The 27946-nt window shown below is 51.2% G+C and overlaps 1 protein-coding gene and 1 non-coding gene across 2 annotated transcripts in view; one reads left to right on the top strand and one right to left on the bottom strand.

The window, feature by feature from the left end:
- Positions 1 to 27946, bottom strand: part of LOC144770014 (E3 ubiquitin-protein ligase TRIM39-like) — a 278653-nt gene that overhangs the window by 80644 nt on the left and 170063 nt on the right. Inside the window, exon 3 of the mRNA XM_078654207.1 lies at positions 27618 to 27716. Coding sequence (XP_078510333.1) covers positions 27618 to 27716 — 99 coding nt within the window. The remainder of the gene's footprint in view (positions 1 to 27617; positions 27717 to 27946) is intronic.
- On the top strand, positions 3679 to 3810 carry LOC144771250 (small nucleolar RNA SNORA69). The gene has a single exon (XR_013599204.1). It is a non-coding gene; the product is annotated as a small nucleolar RNA SNORA69 (small nucleolar RNA).

Genomic DNA, 27946 nt, shown 5'->3' with positions numbered 1-27946 from the left:
TCCTGAAGGTATCATTGTGCAATTGTGTCAGTACATTTGTCCCCCACCCCGCGCCCAGAGTCTGGTACCTGTGTCACATGTGGTCAGGTTGAGAAGTCAGGGGTGGTAGAAACTGCCTTACTAGTCCGAGGGGGGGGTTGTGTGTGGATGAATGGTGTGTGGCACTAGGCAAGTGAGTGTGAGTTCTCTGGGGTAGAGAGCTTGCTGATACCTTTGTGAATTGTGTACTCCTGTGTTAGCTCAGACCCTAGGTTCCCTGTGTGATCTCTTCTCTAGAACGTCCGCCAGAATGGTGCCTGCTTTTGATGTCTGTGATCTGTTTAGATACAGTATGGGAGAGTTGGTAAGGTTCTGTGAAGAGAGAGACATAGGGGTGGATGAGTTAGACACTCAGTCCGAACTTAGGAGCAGCCTGATCCTATGGCAAAAGTGTCAGTGGGACCTTGAGCGCAGTGAGGAAAGGGCCCGGGCTTCACAACAGGAGGGTGGTGGGTCTGTGGGGAGCCCTGAAGATTCAGAAGAGGAGGAAGAAGATGATAGCACAGGGACGCCAGCAGATAGTGAGGACCCCATAGATAGGGAGTCCCTTGCTGGGTCCAGCTTAGGAGGCAGCGCCTCATCCCTTTCCCTGTCCCCAGAGGAGCTGGAAGATAGGAGGAGAGAAAGGGAGCACCAGCTGGCTTTAGAGAAGCTCAGGTTGGAGCATGCCCAGGCTATGGCACAGCTGGGCATTAGAAAGCAACAGCTGGAGGTTAAGAAGCAACAGCTGGAGGCCGAGAGGGTCTTAGCGCAGGACAGGATAGAGGAGGCTGAGAGGGCCGCCACCAGAGGCAAAGTAGCTTTGGAGGGTAGACTATCCCCTGCGCGCAGTGTTGAGTGTCTGGATCCCCCAGGGAGGGTTGGGTCCAGTGGTGGCAGCTATTTAAATCACAGTGTAGAAAGTCCCAGTTCCCCCAGTCTGGTACCTGTTTCCCCAGAGGAGGAGTTAAGGGTGAAGTTCAGGGACAGTAGGAAACTGTCTCACCAGTCTTGGGTAGATTTTGAGGATGAATGTTGTGATACACTGTGGGCTTGGGTAGAGGTTCACACTGACTCTGATTTTGAAGTCTTGTTTGATCTTATAGTCAAAGAGCAGGTGCTCAGTGGTTGTTCGCCAGAGTTGCGCCAACACCTGTTGCAAGTTGGATTTACTGATCCAGAGTTACTGGCAAGGGAAGCCGACCGCTGGGAAAGGGCCAGAGGTTCTCTAGAGTCATTAGGGAGTGAGTCCAAAAGAAGTGGTTCAGGTATCTTCCAGCCCAGCGTGGTGGAAGAGGCTCAGTGTAGCCCAGCTAGGTCCCAGGATAGCGAGGAGGGTGTAGGGGCTCACTGCCTGGCTCAGTGGAGCAGGAGTGAGGGGGAGACCAAGGTTCCCCAGACGCCCGAAGCCCTGCCTCAGGACTTGGATGGTTTCTGTAGGGAACACCAGGTTGGGGACCTAGGCTGTCCTGTTAGACCACTTGAGGAAGATCTCCTAGTGAGTAGAGGACCTGGAGCGTCTGTAACCAGAGCTCCTATGGTTCTAGAGTCTGGCAGTACCGCTCCGGTAGGGAGGGTACAGGAGTCCAGAGTGAGGAGTGATTGGGGGAGTTCCCCAGTGGAAGGACCAGTGGGTCAGGGACTACCCAGTTGGGCTAGGTTCCCGTGTAGTGACCCGGGTGGCGCCACTTCTGGTCTGGGGGATCGTCACGCACTGTCAGGTGGACAGAGGGCGGGAGATCTGCGCCAGACAGACAGTCACACAACAGATGTGTCATTTGTTAGCCTCAGGGGGATTGTGTGTGAATCCCCAGAAGTCCTGGAGTGCCAGGCAATTGTTCCACCGAAGGTTTTAGACCAGAGGTTGGAAGGCCAGGTTCAGGATCAGCCTGACCTGAAGGGTAGGACGACTGTAACCAGTGTCCTGACCGGATCTTCTTCCAGAGGAACTTCTCCAGGTGGGAGAGGGCAGACCTCTGGAAGGGGGTGCAGAGGGTGGGAGAGCCCACCTCTGACCCCGGTGCAACCTGAGTGGATAAGCCCTGGGTTGGAATGGCGTTCTAGGTGTACCCCTCGCCGGAGGAGGAGGAACCCTAGAAGAAGAGGTAAGGGGAGGAGAGCCTTCCCTGAGACTCCTGGTCCGCCTGAGGTTGTAGGCCCTAGGCTGGAGTACCAGTGGCAGTCTAGTCCTGTCTTGCAGACAGGAAGAGTGGAAAATGGCTCCTATGTGCCAGGGGTTACTACCCCCCGCTCTGCGAATTGGCATGGACCAGTGGCACCTGGGTAGCCCAGGGCCTGGTCCTGGCCGCGGACAACTTGGGAGTACCAGTGGGGTAGCCCAGTTGGTCCAGACAGTGTGTTTAGAAGGAATCCCCTGGGTTCACCAGGGCGTAGAACAGGAGGGTGTCCCTGCAGTTGTGGGCCCGCGTCCGTGTTCTATCGCCCCAAGCAGGGAAGTCCATCACGGTGGTGATTGGTCTCCCCTGCGTTTTGGCTGGAAGGGGGTTATGTTGGACTTTGGCCCTTAGGGCAGGTTCACCCCTAGACTTTTTGCTTTAAATGGTGACCTGGCAATGGTGATTTTTGGGTTCTGCGCACTTTCACTGTGTTCCAGTGGAAAGTGCGTGCGCACTCTGAGTGCATGTGCTGAGCTAGGCCTGCCCATAGGAATGCATGGGGAATGTATGTGTCCCTGGTAGTTCCTGATGCGTGGGGTGTACAGGCTTGAGTCTGGTATGTGTGAACTCGTGAGAGTGAATGCTGCGAGATGGTGTATGCAGCATGTATGTGTCTAGTAGGGAAGCGCCATTTCTAGACATGGCTGTACGTGTGCTGTGAGGGTGCTGGCGCGTGATTGGCTGGAGCTGGCTGGCATGCCAGGCTCCAGGAAGTCTGGATGGGTCTGCCCGGTGGTGAGTGGGAGATCTGCATGAGTAATGTGTGGGAGGAGTGTACCTGTGTCCTGGATGGGCTGGGTTTTCCCCACACAATGCTGGCTCCGCCCCCCTGTGGAGAGTCTAATGACCCAGGCCCTGCCAGTGAATAGAGAGGGTGGTTGAGGTAAACAGAGTACTCAAGAACCAGCTGCGACTGGTTCCGCCCCCATTCTGCACCCTCAGACAAAGGGAAATGGTGTAATACAAAGGCTATTTTTATATAACCTTGTGTGGAGTTTCCTTTGTGGTGGGCCTTTGGTTGTGGTTGCTGGGGTGCGTGCGCAAATACTTAGCCTACATCGCCTCTAAGTTTAGCCTTGCTGCTCGCGCCACGTTACCTAGAGGGTGAGTAGGGGTTATCTTGGCGTGTAACTCCCATGCCCTGACTTGGTAGTGGTGGTCTCTGACTGACTTTGGCGAAAGCCCTGGCCAGCCAGGGATCCCATTTCCAACAGTTGTCCTGTCATAAAATATCCCTACGATTTTGGTAATGAATGAACCAACCTATTAATTGGCACCATTTTAAATGAACTGTTAAAATAACTTTGTTAACATTAGCTTTTCTGTTACAACTATCTGTGGCTATTTCAGCCCATTTGTTGCGGAGACTATAGAAAAACGAGAAGACTTGGCTTCAAGTTTATAGTAATCGTTAGCTTTAACGTTACAAAAGACCCTCAAATGCATCGGTTTGCACTGTTATTATCGTATGTATTTTAGCACAAAAGGAGGTTGCAATTACAGCACTTCATCTTGTGGGTGCGTTGCCATTAAGCCTGCCGAGAGTAAAGCTGTTAAAACAGTTCTGATTTCATTTATACATAGATGAAATCATTCGTTTTTAACATCTACAGAAATTCTTGACGCCATCTTAACTTGCCCTTTTCCTTCAGGCGAATGAAGAGAATCGGTACTAAGTTGGGATCCAGCTTCATCCACTGAATCAATGGAGAACAGTGTCTCTAGGACACCGGGATTTACCTAGATCTCATGAGCTGTGGATCCATCAACAGTAGGATATAATGTGTAAGTGATTACAGGTTTAGGATTAATGCGATTGCTGGGCGCCTAGAGTACAGCTGCTCTAGTAACACCCTTGTTTTGTGGCAAAGAGTCACTCTTGGTTATTAGCTTCCATTGTATTGGTTAAAAATGGGCAACAGTGCAAGATAAAGGACACTCCTTACGGGTAAGCATTGTGTATTTCCGCTCAACCAAGATGCAATAAGTTAACACTGATCACTACCAAGTGGTGGACTACAAGACCCAGAGGGGTGGCCTGGCGTCTTTTGGGTTCTCTGACATGCATAGACTGGTTGCGCTTGGCCCCCTCTGTGCCTGGACATAGCCCTGGCGTATCCTTGAGGAAAGAAAGCACGCTATATTTCGTAGGGCTTTCACCGGTATCCACCTTCCAGCAAAAAGTGTCTCTGGGCTCTAGGGTTCTTCCCATACCCTAAGGCAGCTTTAATTCAATTTCACAAAAGTTATAAAGTCTGTTTTTGTTTTTGATGATAAACTCATTAGCACCAACTCTGACTCTGCTCTACCCCAAGGGGCACAAAGCCTGCACTGAGAGCTGCCTTTATGCTGGACCCAATCTCTTCTAGTGTAATCCCCAATCCAATTCCTCATCCAGATATGCCACCCCCTGCCGCACTCGCCACAACTTGTTGACTTCCTATTTGTTTTTTATCTTGATGTTTTGTTGGAATTAAAGTAGAATTACGGCTTGAAATTTTTTAAACTTTTTTTTCTTTTTTCGTGCAACCTGTGCAATGTGCTTGTCGCTTTCAACACTACTTTTGTATGAGACTTGGAGCTAATGAAGGCCATAAAAGCCACAGAAGATGGCTTCAATGCCATAAAGGAAGAACTATGTGCCCTTAGATTAATGGTGATGCAGCATAGATACATTCTAGATTTAATGATAGCCATGGAGGGGGGGGGGGGTGCAAGAAGATTGGATCCGCCTGCTGCACAAACATGCTAGCCAATAATGCAGACAATGGGACATTGATCAGGGCCATTCGGACATTGTATGATCTCCACATGAAGATTGTCGAAGAGGGAGGTGCTCCGGATGAGTTGTTCAAGGGCTGGTTCGATTGGGTGCGGTCCTGGATGTCAGGGTTATTCAAGGCCTTGTTGCATCGAATTGTTGTGTTGCTTTTGATGTGCCTTATGTAGGAAGGTAGATCCCTGACTATGGTTGACCCCAACTTTTTGCCTGGTGTTTTGCTGGTTTTCTGACTTAGTTGACCTGGGGACCTGCTATTCAGGACCCCAGGCCTACTGCTCTCTCTGTAAAATGGATTCCATGTACCTTAGGTACATATCTAATTGGATACTGAGTCACCTTATCAGTCCCTGTACAGTGTACCTTAGGTACCCAGGGCATAGGTGTACCCAGGGCCTACCAGGGGCTGCAGCATGTATTATGCCACCCCTGGCTGGCCATCCAAATCTGACACAACTGGCTGCACGACAGCTGGGGCAAGGTGGTGTAATCACCCTTTGCTTTAGATATAGTATACCTATATCTAACCCTAAAATGGACACATATATTCCTATCAGTCACTCCTATGGCAGGCCTTAACAATCCTGAAGGCAGAGTGCTTGGAATAATGTGAGATGGTGCTCTGGCATGAGCTGAGCCCGTTTGCAGCTTGCGGAACCAAGTCCTAATAGCTGTTCCATGATATCGCATACCATATACTCTTAAGTGCATTATAATCCTCGCGGTTATATGCCAACTCTGGTATCGCTTTATCAAAACATGTCGAGTAAGGTGTCATACGAATTGGAATACTAACCCCTCGCCAATTCTGGCGACGGGGTTAGCATTCCACCCTTCTAGAGGGACACGACATGTTGGTAACCTGTAACCCCGGTTAAAGTCAGACAGAGCCTTGGCATCCACAAAATGGATGCTGCCACCGAGACACAAGTCTGCCCTCCTGTTGCTGGGAGTCCTCCCAGCGCAGGAGATAAGGACAAAGGGTTTCCTGTCAGGGGCGGTGCCAGCACCGTCCCAGACAGGATTTTGTGTATCCTAGGTAGGCAGGGCTTTAGAGGAAGGTGACTGCAAGTGGCACCCCGGTGCTCACTGTGCATAGGCCGGCTTGAACCAGTTCCAGGGGCACACCAGACCCTGAGCTGGGGAAAGCCCGCCAAAGGAGAGGGGTGTAACCACCCCCTCCTAGTCCCACCCATAGGGCAGGACTTAGTCGCGTGCCAGCCCCCTTTTGCAGGATAAAGGTAGGAGCAGGCCCCCTTCCAAAGTAGATCAATCTTTGAATCCTGAACCGACCTTCTACACGAAGAACTCAAGACACTTCTCAAGATTTTCTCCCTTGTGACTAAGGAGTAGTCACCCTGCAGCAGCAGGCACCAACCAAGCCTCGCGGTTTGTTGCCAGTCTCTCCTTCGGATCAAGACTGCTCCAGCACGACGAGAACCGGCTTCCCTGGCACCTCCGACCTCAACCTACATCAGCACAGCTGTGATCCGTGGGTGCGACGAGACCTTGAGGGACCGGCCATCTTCAGAACTGTACGACGCTTGTCCAGCACGACCACCGAGTGACCCTCGACCGAGTGCTTTGGGGTAAGAGAAGCCCCGACCCTGAGCAGCTCCAGCACCGAAGTTCAGCCCCCCTGCATCCACGAGATCTGCGTGGGGCCCTTCTGCTCTTTGCTGCTCACCGCGTTGTCCCGGTCACTTGCCCGTTGGCTAGAGGCCCTTTTACGACGCTCCCAGACGACAACTACTGCTGGTCTGGTTGCTCCAGACTAGCCCTTGCTCCCCTCCAAAAGAGGAGCCCCCTGGACCCTCCTGGTCCACTGAAGACGCCATTTTAGGTCCACCGCGTGGGCCTTGCATTTGCCAAGACTTGTTGCCCAATCCTGGGTCCAGCGACGTCGACAGCAAGTACCTTCGTGGGACAGCTCGCACCTCCATCCTGGTCGCCGACAACGCCTCCTGGTCCGAGAGACTGCAGAGCCCAGCAGCACCCACTCACCTGGTCGAGGTGACTTCGTCCGGTGCCACTCTGGTGCCCACCTAAATCACTGGCTAGTGATTCAGAACTTGGTCCCCTCTGCTTTCAGGTCTTCTTCCCTGATCCAGGCTTGGATCCACCCGAACTTTCTTCACTGGCCGCCTGCCAGCAACTTCTCTCTTCAGGCTCCTGGTTCTTCAACGTGGGTTTCCGACGCAACTTCAACCCTATGCAGCCGCAGCCCCTGGGCTAGGTAAACTGAGTACTCCGGTGCTCCAGCATAGTCCAACACCCTAAGTGTTCGGATCCACTCCCGTTTTCGACCCACCTAGTCGGGTTCGCCCGAGAACAGTAACTTTGCAACTGCTACACATCCATAGACTTGTTCCCGCATTACGCGTGAGAGTTCCCACTCTGCACGTGGCGTCCCTAGGCCTCCTACTTCTAATCTAAGGGTTCAGCATTGTAGGCCTAGCGTTTCTACAGTCTAGAAAAGTATTACTTACCTGCTTGCTAGTTCGCATTCCACTTCTTGTGTATATGGTTTTTCGTGCCCCTCGGGCATTTGTGTAAATTGTGCGACTTAAAGTATTTTCGTAAAAGTTTTTGTTGTGTGCTTAGCTCCCTGCCTCATAAAGAGCCAGGGTAGTCTTGTTAGAAATAAATATACGTTTATTTTCATAACAACTTGTGTGGTGTCCTTTCACTTGGTGTTCAAGGGGTAATGTGATGGTAAAACAGCTGGCTTAACACGCCCTCTAGAGTCTTAGCCTTAGACTGCTCGTATCCATGCTACGAGGATAGCTGGTCTATAAGGTTGACTTACAACCAATCATCAATAAGGGTTGTTTGGACTGATACATAGTGATCACTAGAATAGTGAGCACTGCATATCAGGCCAACTTCTCACATTGGTGGCAGCGGTGGGATTTGAGCTTGCTGTTGTTTTACCACACGTATCCTAAGAATATCATTTGAAAGATCACATAAGTACTAAGGTACATATAACTTAGCTTAGAATACTCTGAGTTCTACTGAACCAGCTGTTGTAGCTCCTAGGGCCTAGCACACCCTAAACTACAACTCTAGCAAGGGATCAGTAGGCAAACATATAGTGTAGGTAAGTGCACCACTTACACCTCACTAGAAAAGCATGTCTACCCAGGGAGAGTCTACTGAGACCCCCCTTGTGGTTATTGACCCTCCACAGGTCACTTCAAGATATGCAGCTCTCAGTTTCCAGGAGATGAGACAAGTGTGTACCTCCAGGAAACTGAAAAAGGGGTCTAACCCCACCATTCCCTTTCTGATAGGTCTCTTAGAGACATATGATGCGAGAAAGCTTTCTCAGCTAGATGGGAATATGCCAGCCTTAGAGGGTACCTCTGGGGATCCAGACCTCCACAACACTGCAAATGCAGTTGAGGAGGAGGAACTCTAGGAGCTCTCTGGGGATGAGGTAGACAAAGGTCTTGAGGCAGTCAGAAGGCTAACTAGGACCAACTTAGACTTACTTGGGCTAGGATCTGGGGGACCCCCAGTACTGACCCGAAGTGGGCCTAACCTTGGAGTTAGGAGAGATAGATCTCTTTCTAGGGACTCCAATAGATCTCTGCACTCTAATGCCTCTTCTCAGAGGAGAAGGAACTCTCCCCAGAGGAGATTGACTTCCCCTCAGAGGATAGAGCATGAAGCTAGGATGAGCCAGGCTGCTCTGAGGATTGAAAGGGAAGAACTTGCCCTGGCCAAAGAAAAGCTTGCCTTTGCTAGAGAGCAGCAGATGAGTGGGATAGTTCCCACTGGTGGCAGCAATCTCCCAAGAGAAAAGAGAAGGGTTTAGATACTAAACACCTGACAAAGATAGTGCCCCCCTTTAAGCAAGGGGATGACATCCAGAAATGGATGGCTGCTTTGGAGAGGGCCTGCACTGTGCAGTGCATTCCCCAGAGTCAGTGGGCAGCTATACTGTGGCTCTCCTTTGATGGTAAAGGTAGAGATAAGCTCCTCACTACAAGAGTGGAGGATGCTAACAATTACCAGGTCCTGAAAAATACACTGGTTGATGGGTTTGGCTTAACCACTGAGCAGTACAGGTTGCTGTTCAGAGACACCCAGAAAACTCAGTCTCAGGACTGGTCTGACTTTGTAGATTGTGCCACTAAGGCTTTGGAAGGCTGGCTACTGGGTAGCAAGGTTACGGACTTCACAGGATTATATAATCTTATTATGAGAGAGCAAGTCTTAAATAATTGTCAGAACCAGTTATTACAACAGCACCTGGTAGACTCTAATCTGACCTCTCCACAAGAATTGGGTAAGAGGGCAGACAAATGGGTCAGAACCAGGATTAGGCCCAAGAACCAAGGTGGTGACCAGAAAAAGGAATCAACCAAGCCTCAAGAGAAGGGTGGGAATAAATATCCAGATCAAACCACATCAGGGCCCCAAAAATCCTCTGAGGGGGGTGGGTCCCAGAATCCTTCTAATAACCAGAAGAAACCTTATTGTTACCCCTGTAAACAGGTGGGTCATTTGAAAACTGACAGCAGTTGCCCAAAGAATAACAATAAGGAGAACATACCCCCAAGTAACATTCCCAAACCTCCTGTTACTATTAGTAGTAATCCCCCAGGTGGTGGGAGTGCCCCCAAGAATTTGGGTGCATTTACTTTGGGAGTTCCTGGAGACTCTGGCCTAACCAGGTCCCCAAACTTAGATACTCTTGTCTGTGAGACTGGCATGGGGTTTGCCAACTTCACAACTTGTCCCAACACTTTGGGCAAGTACAGACAGGAGCCCCTCATCAATGGTATAAAAGTTGAGGCCTATAGAGATACAGGGGCTAGCATCACTATGGTGTCTGAGAGTCTAGTCCCCTCAAGGCAACTTTTACCTGGTGCCACATACCAGGTGACCAATATTGATGGAGTACAGAGAGATCATCCCATGGCAGTGGTCAATCTCAGCTGGGGAGGTGTCACTGGCCACAAGAGAGTGGCAGTGTCACCAAACTTGCCTGTAGATTGCCTACTGGGGAATGATTTAGAGCTCTCAGCCTGGGCTGAAGTAGAGCAAGAAACCCATTCTAAAATGGTAAACATCCTTGGTAAGGTTAGTGGGGCAGTGATAGCCACAGCCCCAGTCCCAGTCCAAGATGTCCTCCCTGAACAGATCAGGAGGGCTGTGCCAGTCACAGCCCAATCTCAGACAGCTTCCTTCCCAGAACAGGTTGTCAAGGCTGTGATGGTAACAGCCCACACCCAAACTGAGCCCCCTCCTGAAAAGGTTGGGAGAGTTGTGATGGCCACAGCTCAAACTCAGACAGATAACAGTGTTGTGAAGCCTGAAACTATGGATCACTCCACTCAGACAGAGCATTGAGGAGGAAGAGAAATCTCCCTCCCACCAGACTTTAGGAAAGGATCAGCCTCCTCAGGGAACTGATCTGACCCCTTGTGAAGAAACTGCCCCAGAGGTAGTCAGGCCTAGCCTGGCAGAACCCCTGATGTCAGTGGACCCTTCCAAGGTGGGACCCAGTCTGGAGCAGGTAACCTGCCCCTCTCTACCCTGCCTCAGTCAGCCCAGGGCTGTAGAGGTCAGGGAGACCAGTGTTGGACCCCAAGGGGCCCACTGTCCAAAAGAATTCCCCAATCAGCAGATTAAGGGCACTGAAGCTAGTAGTCCTAGCCAAGTGAAAATAAAACAAACTCCTGAGGGATCCCCCTTAAATTTAGTTAGGGACCTCCCACAGATGGACACTGTTGGGCACAGCCAAACCTGGGACCTGAGGGCCCCAAACCTGACCTGTCCCTCCAGTAAGCCAAACAGAGGGACCCAAACTCCAGCTGTAGGTAGCCAGAGGTTGACCCTGAGAGCCCAAAACAACTCAGTCTTGGAAAGAAAGGCCTCTATGGTGGAAAATGATTGGAGGAAGCTGAGCCCAAAATTAGTGGAGCCTCACTTCAATACTCCATTTCAGCACCAGCCTTTTTCTTTGCCAAAACACACCACAGGTAGAGATTCCCTATGGTGGAGACCCTCAGATACCCTTAGGGTGAGGGATTGCTTAGTGGACCATGAGATAGGGGGTAACCATGCCAGTGCTGGTACTTCCTTATATGGCCACTCAGGCAATATAGGCTTACCTGGCAAGGATAGCCTTATCTCCTTTCGTTGGGGGGCGGGGGGTTATGTAGGAAGGTAGATCCCGGACTATGGTTGCCCCCAACTTTTTGCCTGGTGTTTTGCTGGTTTTCTGACTTAGTTGACCTGGGGCCCTGCTATTCAGGACCCCAGGCCTACTGCTCTCTCTGTAAAATGGATTCCATGTACCTTAGGTAAATAACTAATTGGATACTGAGTCACCTTATCAGTCCCTGTACAGTGTACCTTAGGTACCTAGGGCATAGGTGTACCCAGGGCCTACCAGGGGCTGCAGCATGTATTATGCCACCCCTGGCTGGCCATCCAAATCTGACAACTGGCTGCACGACAGCTGGGGCAAGGTGGTGTAATCACCCTTTGCTTTAGATATAGTATACCTATGTCTAACCCTAAAAAGGACACATATATTCCTATCAGTCACTCCTATGGCAGGCCTTAACAATCATGAAGGCAGAGTGCTTGGAATAATGTGAGATGGTGCTCTGGCATGAGCTGAGCCCGTTTGCAGCTTGCGGAACCAAGTCCTAATAGCTGTTCCATGATATCGCATACCATATACTCTTAAGTGCATTATAATCCTCGCGGTTATATGCCAACTCTGGTATCGCTTTATCAAAACATGTCGAGTAAGGTGTCATACGAATTGGAATACTAACCCCTCGCCAATTCTGGCGACGGGGTTAGCATTCCACCCTTCTAGAGGGACACGACATGTTGGTAACCTGTAACCCCGGTTAAAGTCAGACAGAGCCTTGGCATCCACAAAATGGATGCTGCCACCGAGACACAAGTCTGCCCTCCTGTTGCTGGGAGTCCTCCCAGCGCAGGAGATAAGGACAAAGGGTTTCCTGTCAGGGGCGGTGCCAGCACCGTCCCAGACAGGATTTTGTGTATCCTAGGTAGGCAGGGCTTTAACGGAAGGTGACTGCAAGTGGCACCCCGTTGCTCACTGTGCATAGGCCGGCTTGAACCAGTTCCAGGGGCACACCAGACCCTGAGCTGGGGAAAGCCCGCCAAAGGAGAGGGGTGTAACCACCCCCCTCCTAGTCCCACCCATAGGGCAGGACTTAGTCGCGTGCCAGCCCCCTTTTGCAGGATAACGGTAGGAGCAGGCCCCCTTCCAAATTAGATCAATCTTTGAATCCTGAACCGACCTTCTACACGAAGAACTCAAGACTCTTCTCAAGATTTTCTCCCTTGTGACTAAGGAGTAGTCACCCTGCAGCAGCAGGCACCAACCAAGCCTCGCGGTTTGTTGCCAGTCTCTCCTTCGGATCAAGACTGCTCCAGCACAACGAGAACCGGCTTCTCTGGCACCTCTGACCTCAACCTACATCATCAGCCCAGCTGTGATCCGTGGGTGCGACGAGACCTTGAGGGACCGGCCATCTTCAGAACTGCACGACACTTGTCCAGCACGACCACCGAGTGACCCTCGACCGAGTGCTTTGGGGTAAGAGAAGCCCCGACCCTGAGCAGCTCCAGCACCGAAGTTCAGCCCCCCTGCATCCACGAGATCTGCGTGGGGCCCTTCTGCTCTTTCCTGCTCACCGCGTTGTCCCGGTCACTTGCCCGTTGGCTAGAGGCCCTTTTACGACGCTCCCCGACGACAACTACTGCTGGTCTGGTTGCTCCAGACTAGCCCTTGCTCCCCTCCAAAAGAGGAGCCCCCTGGACCCTCCTGGTCCACTCAAGACGCCATTTTAGGTCCACCGCGTGGGCCTTGCATTTGCCAAGACTTGTTGCCCAATCCTGGGTCCAGCGACGTCGACAGCAAGTACCTTCGTGGGACAGCTCGCACCTCCATCCTGGTCGCCGACAACGCCTCCTGGTCCGAGAGACTGCAGAGCCCAGCAGCGCCCACTCACCTGGTCGAGGTGACTTCGTCCGGTGCCACTCTGGTGCCCACCTAAATCACTGGCTAGTGATTCAGAACTTGGTCCCCTCTGCTTTCAGGTCTTCTTCCCTGATCCAGGCTTGGATCCACCCGAACTTTCTTCACTGGCCGCCTGCCAGCAACTTCTCTCTTCAGGCTCCTGATTCTTCAACGTGGGTTTCCGACGCAACTTCAACCCTATGCAGCCGCAGCCCCTGGGCTAGGTAAACTGAGTACTCCGGTGCTCCAGCATAGTCCAACACCCTAAGTGTTCGGATCCACTCCCGTTTTCGACCCACCTAGTCGGGTTCGCCCGAGAACAGTAACTTTGCAACTGCTACGCATCCATAGACTTGTTCCCGCATTACGCGTGAGAGTTCCCACTCTGCACGTGGCGTCCCTAGGCCTCCTGCTTCTAATCTAAGGGTTCAGCATTGTAGGCCTAGCGTTTCTACAGTCTAGAAAAGTATTACTTACCTGCTAGCTAGTTCGCATTCCACTTCTTGTGTATATGGTTTTTCGTGCCCCTCGGGCATTTGTGTAAATTGTGCGACTTAAAGTATTTTCGTAAGAGTTTTGTTGTGTGCTTAGCTCCCTGCCTCATAAAGAGCCAGGGTAGTCTTGTTAGAAATAAATATACATTTATTTTCATAACAACTTGTGTGGTGACCTTTCACTGGGTGTTCAAGGGGTAATGTGATGGTAAAACAGCTGGCTTAACACGCCCTCTAGAGTCTTAGCCTTAGACTGCTCGTATCCATGCTACTAGGATAGCTGGTCTATAAGGTTGACTTACAACCAATCATCAATAAGGGTTGTTTGGACTGATACATAGTGAACACTAGAATAGTGAGCACTGCATACCAGGCCAACTTCTCACACCTTGTATTTCAGGTGATACTAACCTGTTGTAAAAAAGTGAGCTAGAGTGGGAAGAGCATTCTTGGTCAGGAAAAGCACCACAGATGTCGTAGAACAGAGTGTTATATATGGAGTGATTCCCATCGAAGATGGGAGATTAGGAGAAGAAGTAGTTGAAGAATCAACTAGAGGGGGGTGTAGGAAGGTGGATATCTGACTATGGTTGCCCCCAACTTTTTGCCTAGTGTTTTGCTGGTTTCTGACTTAGTTGGCCTGGGATCCTGCTATTCAGGACCCCAGGCCTCCTGCTCTCTCTGTTAAAATGGACTCCATGTACCCTAGGTACATATCTAATTGGATACTGAGTCACCTTATCAGTCCCTGTACAGTATACCATAGGTATCCAGGGCATGTAAATGTATGTAAATGTATGTAAATGTATTTCGATTTATATAGCGCACTAATCACCCAGAGGTCTCAAGGCGCTTGCTTAGGGAACCCGTCCTCGTATTCCCCTGTGTGATAACCCCGGCATGGTATCCACAAGGTGAAAGCCAGGCATCCTGCCGCGAGGGGCCGTAGTGGAGATTAAGCAAGCTATTGCCCAGAGTCGCAGAGTGTGAACCCGTGAGTTGAGTAGGCACCGGAACGAGAATTATCGAGTCCGTGGATTTTTTAGCCCAAGACCCGCCGAGGCGGGGAATTGAACCCTGGTCCAGGATCGATCTCAGCTTCCGGGTCTGCCGCCTCTAACCCCTGAGCCACACTTCTCCACGGCATAGGTGTACCCAGGGCCTACCAGGGGCTGAAGCATGTATTATGCCACCCCTGGCTGGCCATCCAAAACTGACACAACTGGCTGCATGACAGCTGGGGCAAGGTGGTGTAAACACCCTTTGCTGTAGATATAGTATCCCTATATCTAAACCTAAAATGGACACATATATTCCTATCAGTCACTCCTATGGCAGGCTTTATCAATCCTGAAGGCAGAGTGCTTGGAATTGTGAGATGGTGCTCAGGCATGAGCTGAGCCCGTTTGCAGCTTGCAGAACCAAGTCCTAATAGTTGTTCCATGATAACGCTATACCATATACTCTTAAGTGCATTATAATCCTCGCGGTTAAATGCTAACTCTGGTATAACATTATCAAAACATGTCAAGTAAGGTGTCATATGAATTGGAATACTACCCCCTCGCCAATTCTGGCGACGGGGGTAGCATTCCACCCTTCTAGAGGGACACGACATGTATGTAACTGTGAACCCCGGTTAAAGTTAACTCGAGCCTCAGCATCACAAAATGGATGCTGCCACCACAGACACAAGTCTGACCTCCTGCTGCTGGGAGTCCTTCCAGCGAGGGAGGCTTGGACAAAGGGTTTCCTGCCTTGGGAGGTGCTAGCACCTCCCCAGACAGGATTTTGTGTATTGGGTAGGCCCAGGCTGAAATGAATGAGACATGCCTGGGACACACAAGGTGCCCTGTGCATACACCGGTTCCAACCAGTTGCTGGGACACTCCAGTCCCAGATCTGGCGGGAAACTGGACAAAGGATAGGGGGTGTAACCACCCCCCTTCCTGGTCCCACCCAGGGGAGGGACCTAGTCCGTAGTGCAGCCCCCTTTAGGAGAATAAAGGTAGGAGCTGGTCCCATTCCAGATTAGATTAATCTTGACAACCTTCCACGAAGAAACTCTTGACCTTAGACCTCCTGATCATCAGAAGACTGAAGAATCTCCCCTATGGTCAGGGAGTGACCATCATGCTTCGCAGGCACCATCAAGCTTCTGTGCGGTTTGCTGCAAAGTCCTTCCATCCCGGAATCTCCCTCCCTCCCAATCCCTCTCCCTCCCTCCCAATCCCTCTCCCTCCCTCTTCCTCCCTCCCTCACTCTCTCTGTCTTCCTCCCTTTTCCTCTCCCTCCTACTCACTCCCTCCTTCTCCTTCCCCCCCTCCCTTTCCCTTCCACTCCCTCTGTCATCTCACCCTGCCTGTGTGCCAGCCTGGGCACACACACACTCACAGCCACACCCAAGCACTTCACAGGCCTTTAAAAGACCATTTGCATGCTAATGAGGCGTTGATGTATTTCACCTCTTCTTAGGCCCCTGCAGCTTTACTCTGGCCATCGCTAGGATCGCACGGCCGGCAGCCCCCACAGAGTAGCAGAGTCTCTCGTGCTGCTGCAGACACGATAAAAAAAAAAATTAATACACGGGTACGATGTCTCGGGGGTCCGCGGGCCGCCCCAGAAGGCTTGCCGGGCCGCTGGAGGCCAGCGGGCCGTACTACGAGTACACGTGATGTAGACCATGGTTGTGGTGTCTGGTTGGATCAACACCCTGTTTCCGTACAGCTGCTTCTGAAAAGCTTTCAGGGCTAGGAAAGCTGTCTTTAGTTCCAGGTAGTTGATGTGCTTGACCGCATCCTGTTGAGACCATAGCCACCTCACCTTCAGTCTGTTCATGTGCGTGCCCCACCCCAGCTGGGAGGCGCCCGTTGGGATGGTCACTGTTGGAGTTGGTTGTGTGAATGGTTTCCCCTGTCATATGTTTTGTTCGTTCCACCACACTATTTCTTGATGCACTGGGTGTGAGACAACCACTAGATCTTCCCAACTGCAACAGCTGCTAGGCATTTCGTTAACACCCTTGGTGCGGATTTCAGCCCGAATGCCAGTAATGTGAACTGGTAGTGGCTTTGGTTGATCACAAACATTAGTAGGCGCTTGTGTTTGTGGTTGATGGGAATGTGTAAGTATGCGTCTTAAGTCTATAGTAGCCATGAAGTCTCCTTGCTGTATTTGTGGTATTATGTCTTGTAGGGAGGTAATCTTGAATTTTTGCGACCTTATGAATTTGTTGAGGGACCTCAGATCTAGGATAGGTCTCGGTGTATAGTCCACCTTTTGTACCAGGAAGTAAGTTGAGTAAACTCCCTTGTTCCTTTGGGTTTGCGGTACCACTTCTATTGCCCCCTTGCTGAGCAATTCCTGTGCCTCCTATTGCAAGAGCAAGAGCTCCTTGGGTGAGTTTGTCTTCTTGGTTTTCTGTTTGGAGGTTGTCTTTCGAACTCTATACAGTATCCGTATTGTATGATGTTTAGGAACCATTTGTCTGATGTGACCTTCCACCATTCCTGGATGAAGTCTCTTACTCTTCCCCCTACCGATTTTGAGGTACTGTTTGTCATTGAATGTTTGGCTGCATATTCTCTTTTTGTTTTTCCGCCCACCCTGAGGTGATGCTAGAGTGGGGGCCTGATGCATCGTGGAGTCACTTGGTTGAGGGCTGTTATCAACCCCTCCGTGTCTGTCCTTGTCAGTTTCCGTGCCCTCGACAAGACTGTCCACAGGGTTGGTACTGCCAGTTCTGCTGCTGCGGACCCTGCTGCTGCTGGCCTTGGTTGTTCCCTTAGTAGCCTCCCTGGAACGCTTGATGCGACGTGGTCGGCATGTTGCCTCCACTTCTACCACCGGGTCTCCTCGTGGGGGTGCCTCTTCTCCGCCCCCTGAACTGCAGCACTCCCATGGACCAAGCTGTTTCATTGTCCTTCTTGAGCTGTGTCAACTCGTCGTCCACTGGTGTGCCGAACAGTTGCTCTCCATTGAAGGGTTTCTTTAAGATGTTGCTTTGTACCTCCGGCTTGAATCCTGAAATTCTCAGCCATGCAGGTCTTCTCTCAGTCACCCCTATCATTATTAGCCTGCTAGAGGTTTCTGCAGCATCCAGAGCCGATTTTTGGCATGCGTTCACCAAGTTCTTTCCTTCCTCTACCAGGAGACCAGCTCTCTGTTGGTACTGATCTGGTAGGTGCTTTAGGAGCGGTCCACTTCTTCCCAGCGATGGTATGTGTGCCGGGTTAGCAGGGCGTTGGAATTCGCAATGTGCCACTGTATTGCCGCATTTCTCTCCACCTTTCTCCTTGTGAGATCCATACTCCTACTCTCCTTGTCTGGAGGTCGCCCGGTATTTTTGGTGACATAGCCCTTTTCCTAGCCGTTGCTGCAATTATGGAGTCGGCAGGCACTGACCCCTGGATGTATGCAGGGTTCTTTGAAGAATGTTTGTATTTTTTCTCTGTTCTTGGTGTCACAGCCTTGCATACTGCTGGCTCCTTAAAGGCCTCTCTTCCCTGGTCCAGCGCACCAGGGAGCATGGGCAGGAATTGGCTTCTGGTCTGTTGAGGCAGTAGTTTCCAGGAGGAAACATGCCATGAGCTTCTCTTCCATTTTCACCCTATAAGTCTGTGCAGCCTTCTGCACAACCATATTAGAGATCACGGTCGTCTGGCGGCGAAGGCCTCCAAGGATAAGTGTCTACACCCTCCGACAGCGATTCGGCGTCGAGATCTTGCCAATCCACGTCTTGTGCCTCCGAGGACGTTCCGGTAGAATTGCAGATCTTTGTCGCCCTCTCCCTCGAAATAGTAGTACCCTTCCCTTAGTTCCTCAACTGGTTCGGGTGTTTTCGGCGGTTCCGCGTCGTCGTCGTACCTTTTGACCTTGGGTTTCGGCGGGATGGTGTATAGACTCATCTTTTCGTCAAAGTCCTTCTTCCGCTGTAGGGTGCTCGCCATTTCGGCCTCAAGCCTCCTCTTCTTCCTCTCCATCTCATCGGCATGTTCGGCGTCGAGGGGTGGAGCGCTTCTCTTCGTGGACATTGACATCAGTCCCTCTTGCCTCGGCGCAGAGGTGTCCTTCTCGAGGGCAACCTTCGACGTCTGAGTTTTTTTTGCAGATTGGGTGGTCCTTTTTGAAGGATCCGCTCGGCTGACTGTCTCTTTAGGCTGTTGCTTTTGTTGAATATTTGGAAGGCAGAGCTCCTTTCGAGGCCCAGGCCTCGTAGTGATGGAGGTGGCCCATGCATGTTGTGGTTCGCCATTCTCTGCCCCGGTCTTGGGAGTAAACGCCGAGCAGGCGTTGCAGGCTTTGCTTCTGTGGTCGAGTGGCAAGCAGAGGTTGCAGACCGGATGCTGGTCCGTCTATGCGTACTTGTGGTGGCAACTGGTGCAAAACTTGAATGGTGTTTTGTCCATACCCGCGCTCAGAGAGGCCCCTGCGAGCCCAATCTCCGAACGTCGAGATTTTGTTCGTAAAGCTTCTCTCTCGTCGCTCCCGTTACCTGACCTGTAGTCAGGTGTAGTTGAAAACTTGATTCTTCGTCTAATATCTTCAATTTCGCTTGAATTCCTCTTCCAAACTTCTGGAACTCCTCGGCAACGATCTAGACCCACAGTGGAAAATAGAATCTGAAGATGTCGACCAGAGATGGGAGCTTCCGCCGGAAGCACGTTGACGTCACGAACGACACCAAATGGTGGGATGTCGATGCCCACCTGGGCCATGGCAAAAAAAAAAAAAAAAAAAAAAAAAAAAAAGACTACAATTCCAGACCCAACAACTAGATGGCGGAATAATGCACAGCATAGTGAATCCAGAAAGAGTCGCGCTGCAAAACTGCTGTTTTAATCTACTCATTTGTGACGTAAATCCTATGCTTGTAACTTTATGCTATTGTGGTTTTAGAGTATATAAGCCACTGATTTTGAACTGTTTGTTGGACATCAGACTCGTCTTGGCCGATCCTCCAAGCTGATTAGTGCATTAAGCCATATTGTATGGTCACCCTGATCCTTTGTTATTCTTAAAGAATTTTTTTTCCCACCAACAGCCTGTGTGTAGTTGCGGCACCATAGCTGATTACATTTAATTATAGTTTTGCTCCCTCCCACCTCCTAATTACACAGTTGTATTGGGTGTAGTTTTTTCGCCATGCCTCTCACTACGTGGTTCTATTTTAGAGGCTTTTAAGCAATTTTCGCTTACAGCCGTCATTTAGGCTTCTTTTTAGTTGGATGTTAGTTTGGGGCTGGGCTTTTTTTAACAGAGGATTTGACTTGTTTTTTGGTTGTAGCCATGGCAGCGCAAAAAGCTGGCAGTGAATGTCAGACTTTTTGGCTTTGCCAGTGCTTGTATTACATTGGTGTCCCAGACAGCATTAGCAGCAGGGAAGGGGCGTGTGACCCGGCACTTCCTCGTTAAATTCATTGAAGCTGCAGGACTGACTGGCCAGGCAGAGAGAACTGAAGCTCCGCTCCGCATCAGCATAAAGTCTTGGCGCATCCTGTCTGCCCCTCCACCATCCCAGCCGGCCTTGGGTGGAGAAGATAGCCCCACGGAAAACTGCGAGCCGGCCTTCACCGAGGCGGAGGTGGTTAGAGGCGAGAACTCTCGTTTCTGTATTGTTTGTTTATGTCCTTTGAAAACAATGGAGGCAGCCGCTTTACGCAGCAACCACCATTGGCTAATGATCACTGCTCATACATCAAGCTTGTGGCAAGCTTGTGGCATTTACTGCTAATGATTGATCCGGTAATAAAGGCTGCTGGGTGCTCACAATCCTTCCTGCTCAGGCCCCCTTATCGAAGCTTATCGCAGCTCAGGAGGAGGCAGGCAGCCAGCTTTCGCCTAGTGCTGCCTCCAGCAGTGCACCTCCGTGTTCCTAGGCATGGTTTCTGCCTCTCTGAAGCACGCAGCCTGCTTGCTCTCCCTGTTCTTCAGTTGGGGCGAGGGGCGTTAGCGCCGGAATGAAGTCGCCAGAGTACTTCGACGACGCCCTCGCGCACGGACGTCAGTTCTTATACACAGCTTTTCCGCGCCAGATACGCAGAGCCATGATAGAACCAACACTGGTGCCATGAAACTAGGGCCCTGAAAGGGGATGACCTTAACCCTAGATATCGGTTCGCAGAACGGGGATGATGGGCGGGTCGGTAAGGAATCTATCACTAACTAATGTCTTACAGATATATCGTTACACAAGTAGTAACTTGTGCATCTGAACGAGACACGTTAGTGATATCTTAGAATAGATACCCCAGCAATACCAACCTCGGTGGTGGGTCTGCGAACTAATAATCACACCAGAAAGTCCTGGAGGACGGAACGGCCAAAGAAGCCATCCGTCCGGACTTGACTGTCCAGGCAGTAGTGTCTCGCGAACGTGTGCAACGAGGCCCACGTAGCTGCCTGACAAATGTCCTGTAAGGGGACTCCTCGGCCCAGGGCAGTAGTAGTCGCCGTGGCCCGAGTGGAGTGGGCCCTCAGCCCAACAGGAGGTTCCTTTTTAGCCAAAGAGTACTGGCGTGTGCGATCAAGATAGTAAGAGAGTGCACATTTTGGGTCCAGACGGTGGAGCCTCTCTTCCTCTTTCGAAGGATGCGGAGGCGGAAATAAGGTGGGCAAGGTGATGGACTGCCCGATGTGGAAGTCTGTGACTACCTTGGGCAGGAAAGAGGGTCTTGTCCGCAACACAACCTTGTCCGGATGGACAGAAAGGAAAGGAGGTTTGGAAGAAAGAGCCTGGAGCTCACTCACTCTCCTGGCAGAGGTGATGGCAACCAGGAAAGCAGTCTTTAGAGTAAGAAGACGGAGAGGACAGTTATGAAGTGGCTCAAAGGGAGCGCACATCAGATAAGTAAGTACAAGGTTCAAGTCCCACTGAGGCATCACGAATGGAACAGGAGGAAATATGTGTGTGATGCCCTTCAAAAACCTATTTAAAATTGGGGACTTGAACAAAGATGGCTTATCAGGTAGCCTTAAGAAGGCGGAAAGGGCAGAAAGGTAGCCCTCGATAGTGCCCTGAGCAGAGCCCTGCTGGGCAAGAGAAAGAAGGAAGAGGAGAACCTCAGAAACGGGGGCAGAGAGTGGATCCACAGCCTTTGCTGTGCACCATGCCACAAATCTGTTCCACCTGCAGGCGTATAACGACTTTGTGGAGGGACGCCTGGCTGCCAGAATGACATTACAGACTTCAGGAGGCAAGTCAAATGGCCTCAACTGTCGCCGCTCAATCTCCAAGCTTGTAGGTGGAGACTGGAAAGGTACGGGTGGAGGACCGTCCCCTGATGCTGCGACAGAAGGTCCTCCTGAAGAGACAGACGAATCAGGGGAATCGACAGACATGCTGAGTAGCTCTGGATACCAATATCTTTGTGCCCAGTCCGGAGCCACAAGGATAACCTGGGCCCGGTCGCACCTGATCTTTTTCAGCACTCTGGGCAGAAGTGTTATAGGCGTTAAGGCGTACAATATACCGTAACTCCACTCGCGACGAAAAGAGTCTCAGAGCGAGTGCCACCTTGGAAATTCCAACGCGCAGAACTAATGACATTGCGCGTTCTCTTCTGTGGCGAATAGAACTAACCAAGGCTCTCCCCACTGCTGAAAGAGACCTTGCGCCACGTCAGAGTTCAGATGCCATTCGTGATCCATCATGCACCGACGGCTGAGTTCATCCGCCCTGGCGTTCAGAGAACCTGCCAGGTGTTGAACCACCAGGGTCACACCCTGATGTTCCAGACACTGCCAGAGGCGCAGAGCCTCCTGGCATAGGGTCCACCACCCCACCCCGCCCTGTTTGTTGCAGTACCACATGGCGGTGGTGTTGTCCGTGAACACCTGCACTACACTCCCCCGGAGAGAGGGGAGGAATGCCTTCAGTGCAAGACGGATCGCCCGCAGCTCCGGAAGGTTGATATGGAGCTGGGACTCTGCTGGAGACCTGAGGCCCCTGATCTCCACCTCTCCCATGTGGCCTCCCCAGCCCTGGAGGGACGCGTCCGTCACAACTACGTGCTCCGATTGGGGAAGGGATAGGGATCTGCCACTGACCCAATCGCGATTCATGAGCTCACACTGCAACTCTCGTGCAGCGCCCTCGAAACCTGGACGTGATCAGACAGGTTGCCCTGATGCTGTGCCCACTGGAACTTCAGGTCCCACTGCAGGGCCCACATATGCCACCTTGCATGTGTCACCAGCAGGATGCAGGAGGCCATCAGGCCCAGAAGTTAGAAGGTCAACCTGACAAACTCGGGATAGAGGCTGAAAGAGCGTTATCATAGCCTGAATATCCCGGACTACCTGCTTGGGAGGATAAACCCGAAACAGCGTCGAATCCAGAACTGCTCCGATGAAAGGTAGCTTCTGAGAGGGACTCAGGTGCGACTTCGGGACGTTGATGGAGAACCCTAGCAAATACAGGAGGTTGGCCATAGTCTGGAGGTGGGAGAGGACTGCCTGGGGCGAGCCCGCCTTCAACAGCCAATCGTCGAGGTAGGGGGAAGACTGACACCCCTGACATGCGCAGATGAGTTGCGACTACCGCCATCACCTTCGTGAACACCGAGGGTCACTGGTAAGGCAGAATGGGAGCACGACAAACTGAAAATGCTCCTGGCCTACCGTGAACCGCAGGTAGCGCCGGTGGGCCAGCAGGACAGGAATGTGAAAATAAACATCCTGCAAGTCCAGCGCTAACATCCAGTCTCCAGGGTCCAGGGCAGCCAGGGCCTGAGCCAGAGTCAGCATCTTGAACTTCTCCTTCCGGAGGAAGCGATTGACTTCCCAGAGGTCCAAGATGGGGCGCAGGAAGTAGTGGGAATAACAACCACTTGCCTACTTCCTGACCGGGAACTCACTTGATGGCCCCCTTGGCCAGGAGGACCGTGACTTCCTGACGGAGTAGAGCCAAATAATCCCCCGATAGGCAGGGGTACCGCAGTGGCATGGCTGGAGGGGAGGACAGAAAGGGGAGCGAGTAACCCTGGCAGATTATCTGCAGCACCCACTCGTCAGAGTTAATTTCGCACCAGTGGTGGATGTGGTGTCGTACCCTGCCACCCACCGGAGTGAGTGGCTCCCTGAAGCTCGGATTAGGAAGGCTTGGAGGCGGAAGCAGCGGGGTGGAGGTGGACTGACCCGCTCGCTGGTTACCAGACCCGCCCCTGCGGAAGCCACGGCCACGCTGGGGCTGGTTCTGCACATGATTAGTGGAGGAGCATACTTTGGTGCTCTTACTCTGGCCAAGAAAGGAACGAAACCCAGACGTGGCAGGGCTCTTCGTGGAAAGACACAAGGACTTGGCCGTGGACGGCAAGTCTTTAAAGCGCTCCAGGGCATCGTCAGCCTTGTCGCCAAAGAGGTGGGAACAATCAGAGTCTAAGCTTCGCTGGGGCCGGGGTCATGCTAGGCCCAGGGAGTCAGGGACCTCAGGGAAGGAAAATGGCTGCCGGGCCCTGTGGGGCATGCAGGTTCTGGGCGCTCTGAGCCGGGAAGCGGGTCAGGGCATGCGGGGCTGGTCGTCGATTACGGGGTCTGGGCGTACAGGGAGCAGGACGACCAGGGGATTCCGGGTGCAGGGCTAGGCTAACGGGGTGCTGAGGGACGGGGGGGAACCACGCCATGAGGTCAGGTCCAACACAATGCAATAGGTCTTGTCCTTGCAAGAGTTTGAGCTATTGACATTGTAATTGACAATGCCTTTTATTGATGTGTTGGTTTTCAAAACAGATTAATAAAAGGCACTGTCATTTACAATGCCAATAGCTTTAACTCTTGCAAATGCGAGACCTATTACATTGCAAATGCTTGTTAATGTTGTGATAGGGCCGGAAAATGTGATACTCTCCCTTAAAAAAAAAAATTGTTTCAACTTAATTACACAACAAATTGGGAGTTTGGTTCTGGATATAGAGTAACACCCAGAAGGATGGCCTATTGTGGGAGAAAAGGTATGGTGTGAATAGAGGGGCCCAACAGCGTGCTGAAAACCCATGCAGTCCATATTGGTCTTATTTCAGACTTTGAGGTTTTACCCTTCACACACAAGGATGAAGCATGTCACACTATGTGGTGACAGTCAAATGTCCTCTTAAATGTCATACACAGCATGTAGCCATAGAATCTCATCACCTCTTCTGGATCTCCATTCACCCGCAGCCAGGACCGGACTGAATCTGGACAACATCCCTGTAGCCACCAGGACCGCCCAGTGCTGCTCTAGCTCAGAGAAGAGTTGAAGATTCAGCTCTTTAAAGAACTCTACATCACCGCGCATCAACCGTCCAAAACCCAGCTTCCTCTCCTCTGACTTGTTGCTGGTCTTTAAGTACGGACAGTGCTCAGCTGCCTTTTAGATGGGTTTGGGCTACAGAACTAGTGCATACATAGTCTTTAGGACTCAGGAGAATCCTTGTTTGGAAGTAGTCATTTCATAAGTCTGATATGGGAAGGGGGAAGCACTACCCCCAAAATATAACTAATTCCTTCACTCATATATTCTCTCTGCCCACATCCGAGAGGAGCCCTGAGAGAACAGGAAACAAAGGTTATTGATCAGGGGACAACAAGCTACAGTTCCCTCTTTGACAGGGTTCAGGAGGCAGAAAAGAGGACGGGGAAGAAACAGGAAACAAATGATGGGACCCCCAGCAACAACAATGTAGAGCCTGGACGCCTTTCTGCTTTAATGAGCATGCATTCCTGTTAGATTTGGGGGTCTCTAGTTGGCACAGGTAGGTACTTGTGACAAGTAGGAACCTTCTCGTCTAGTCAGGGTAAGGGGAATTGCACTACTAAAATAACCCCTGCTCTCCCTAAATTGCGTGGCGCGAGCAGTCAAGGCTTATTTCAGAGGCGTTGTAAGCTAAGCAGTTGTGACCACATACAGTAACCCAGTGACAACACTACAAATGGACACCACACGTTTTAGTTAAAAAATAGGTATACTTTAGAGTTACAACAAGACCATTAAACGACAAAAATACACACCGATTACTTTAAGATGGTAGATTTAAGCTTAGTTCAGTTCAGTTCTTAGATGCGACACCCTGCGTCAATGTACCTTAAGTTGCGTTGCGCTTCCACGACAAGCAATGTCACAGCAATAGGGAATGCGGCAAAGCTCAGGTGCAAAGAAATAAAGATGTGAAGATCTCCCAGATGTGGCATGCTTCTCGGGATGCGAGAAGCTCTCGGTCCGATGCATGGACTGCAGCGGCAACACCCTTACGATGCGACGGCAACAGCTCAAGCGGCGATGCTCTTCTCACACGATGCGTGAAGCTTCCGCATGATGCGTCGGCTACAGCGGCGTCATCCAAGATGTGACGGCAGCAGCTCCGCCGGCGTCTTGCTTCGAGGATGCGAGGTGCTCTTGGTCGATTCGGTGCAATGCGACAGTTCCAGCGGCAACACCCTCATCCTTCAGAGTTGCAACGGCAGGCACAGAGACGACGACACACTCCGACCTCGTTGCGAGATTCTTCCCCTGATGCGATGCGTCAGCTGCAGCGGCGGCACCCTCCTTCTTCGGAGTTGCTGCGGCGGCGACATTTTCTCGTCGTTGCAGTACGCTTCTCTCCGATGCGATGCAGTGCGACAGTTCCAGCGGCAACACCCTCCTTTCTCCGGAATTGCGACGGCAGGCACAGCGATGGCGACACGCTTCTTCTCATTGAGTCGCGCTTCCAGCTTCTTGCGACACGCAGTTCCTCAGAAGGCCCAAAACAGCAGCAGGCACTGCCACATGAGCTGGGGAGTGAAGTCTGTTGTCCCTGAGACTTCAGCAGGAGGCAAGCTCTTTTCCAAGGCCTTGGAGATCCTTCACAAGTTGAAAGCAAAGTACACAAAGTTCGTTTCTCCTTCCTTTGGCAGTAAGGCAACCACTGCAGGCCAATCCCCCAAGCAGCACTTCAGCTTGGGAATAGTCTCTCCTCAGTTTCTTCAGGTTCCTCTCCTCAGTAAAGGTTTCTTGTTGTGGTCCAAAGTGATCTAATTTCATGGGATCAGGGTCCCAATATTTATACCCAGAAATCCTTTGTTCTCTGAGGGGAGAGGGGCCTTTGCCCAGTCCAAACCAGTTCTGAAGCACTCAGTTTACCAGACTTCTCCTTTCCTTTCACAGTGCAGGGCATGCACATCAGACGCCCCATAGGAGGTGGAGCCAGCATTGTGGAAGGCAAGTACTGTCCTGGAGCACTTTGTTTACAGGACTCCTCTTCCTTCAGTGTGTAGGGCAAAGACATCAGCCGCTCCCCAGGGGGTGAAGCCAGCATTTTGGAAGGCAGGCACAGCCCTATTCAGAGTTCAAGTGCACTCCTCCCTCCCATCAAGATGCAGATCTCTCTATTCACCACTGGGTCACTCAACCTGTCTCCTGGAATTCCCCAGCCCTGTCACTCACAGAAACCAGACATAGGAATACACAAACTAGCAGAGGCAGGTTTGAACGGTTAGACAAGCAAATACCTACTTTCTAAAAGTGGTATCTGCAAACACAGAATATTAAAATAAGATGTATTTTATTAGTCTGAGTTCAGGGATACTAAAATCGATTTTCTACCATGTTCTCTGAGCGTATTAGGAGTATAAAATGTAGCAATTCGAACAGCCCATTCTGGCCTATGGAGAACAGGCAGCCTTGCAATAGTGAAAAATGAAAATGGCTGTAATTCACTATTAGGACATGCCACACACATCAGGGCGTATACTACCTTATTCTTACAATTCACCCTGCCCTTCGGCCTCCCATTGGGGGTGCCTAATATGAAGAGAAGGGAAGGTTTAAGGACTGGGAAGTGGGTGCACTTGCCCAGCCAGCATGACAGTACCAGACTGCACTGGGGCACGGACTAGCAGTGGCACAGTGCCCAAAGCATCTAGCCCAGCAAAAACACATGAGGCAACAGCAAAAATGGAAGGGAGACCCACGCCAATGGGGCAGTCTAACAAATCCCAATTCCCATACCAAGGCTTTCAGACAAAGGGGCCCTTGGAGGGTCAGTACCAGTGCACATGTACCATGGGCCACGAAGGTCACCTGATCTACAGACCCCACACACTCCAGTGCTTACATTGAACACTGTGCAGCCCAATGTTATATGTGTCTATTTCAAGTAGACCCTCACCTTGAGGAGCTCCTCTGCCGGCTGCTGGCACTTTGTCTCAATCTCGGTCATTAAATTGGAAATTTGCTTTAATTTGATTTTCTCCGTCCTCCCAGGTCGCTGTTAAGAAGGAAAAAGTATCAGATATTAGAGGTTGTAAAAAAACAAACAAAAGAAAAAAAACAGCAGTTTTTAAGAAACACAGGACACAAGTTATAAGAAACAGAGCAGAGATCCCAGGAAGCAGAGAGTGGACGTTGTAAACACCGCTTGTGCCTGGCGCCTAATATGTGAATGGTTTGTGCCGTCCAACAGCAGGAGGGCGTTTACAAGAGCCCAGAAGGAGCAGG

This window comes from Lissotriton helveticus, chromosome 7, assembly GCF_964261635.1.
Source record: "Lissotriton helveticus chromosome 7, aLisHel1.1, whole genome shotgun sequence".
Taxonomy (NCBI): Eukaryota; Metazoa; Chordata; class Amphibia; order Caudata; family Salamandridae; genus Lissotriton; species Lissotriton helveticus.
The sequence above is the reverse complement of the archived record's forward strand: the minus strand, read 5'-3'. Positions and strand labels throughout refer to the sequence as shown.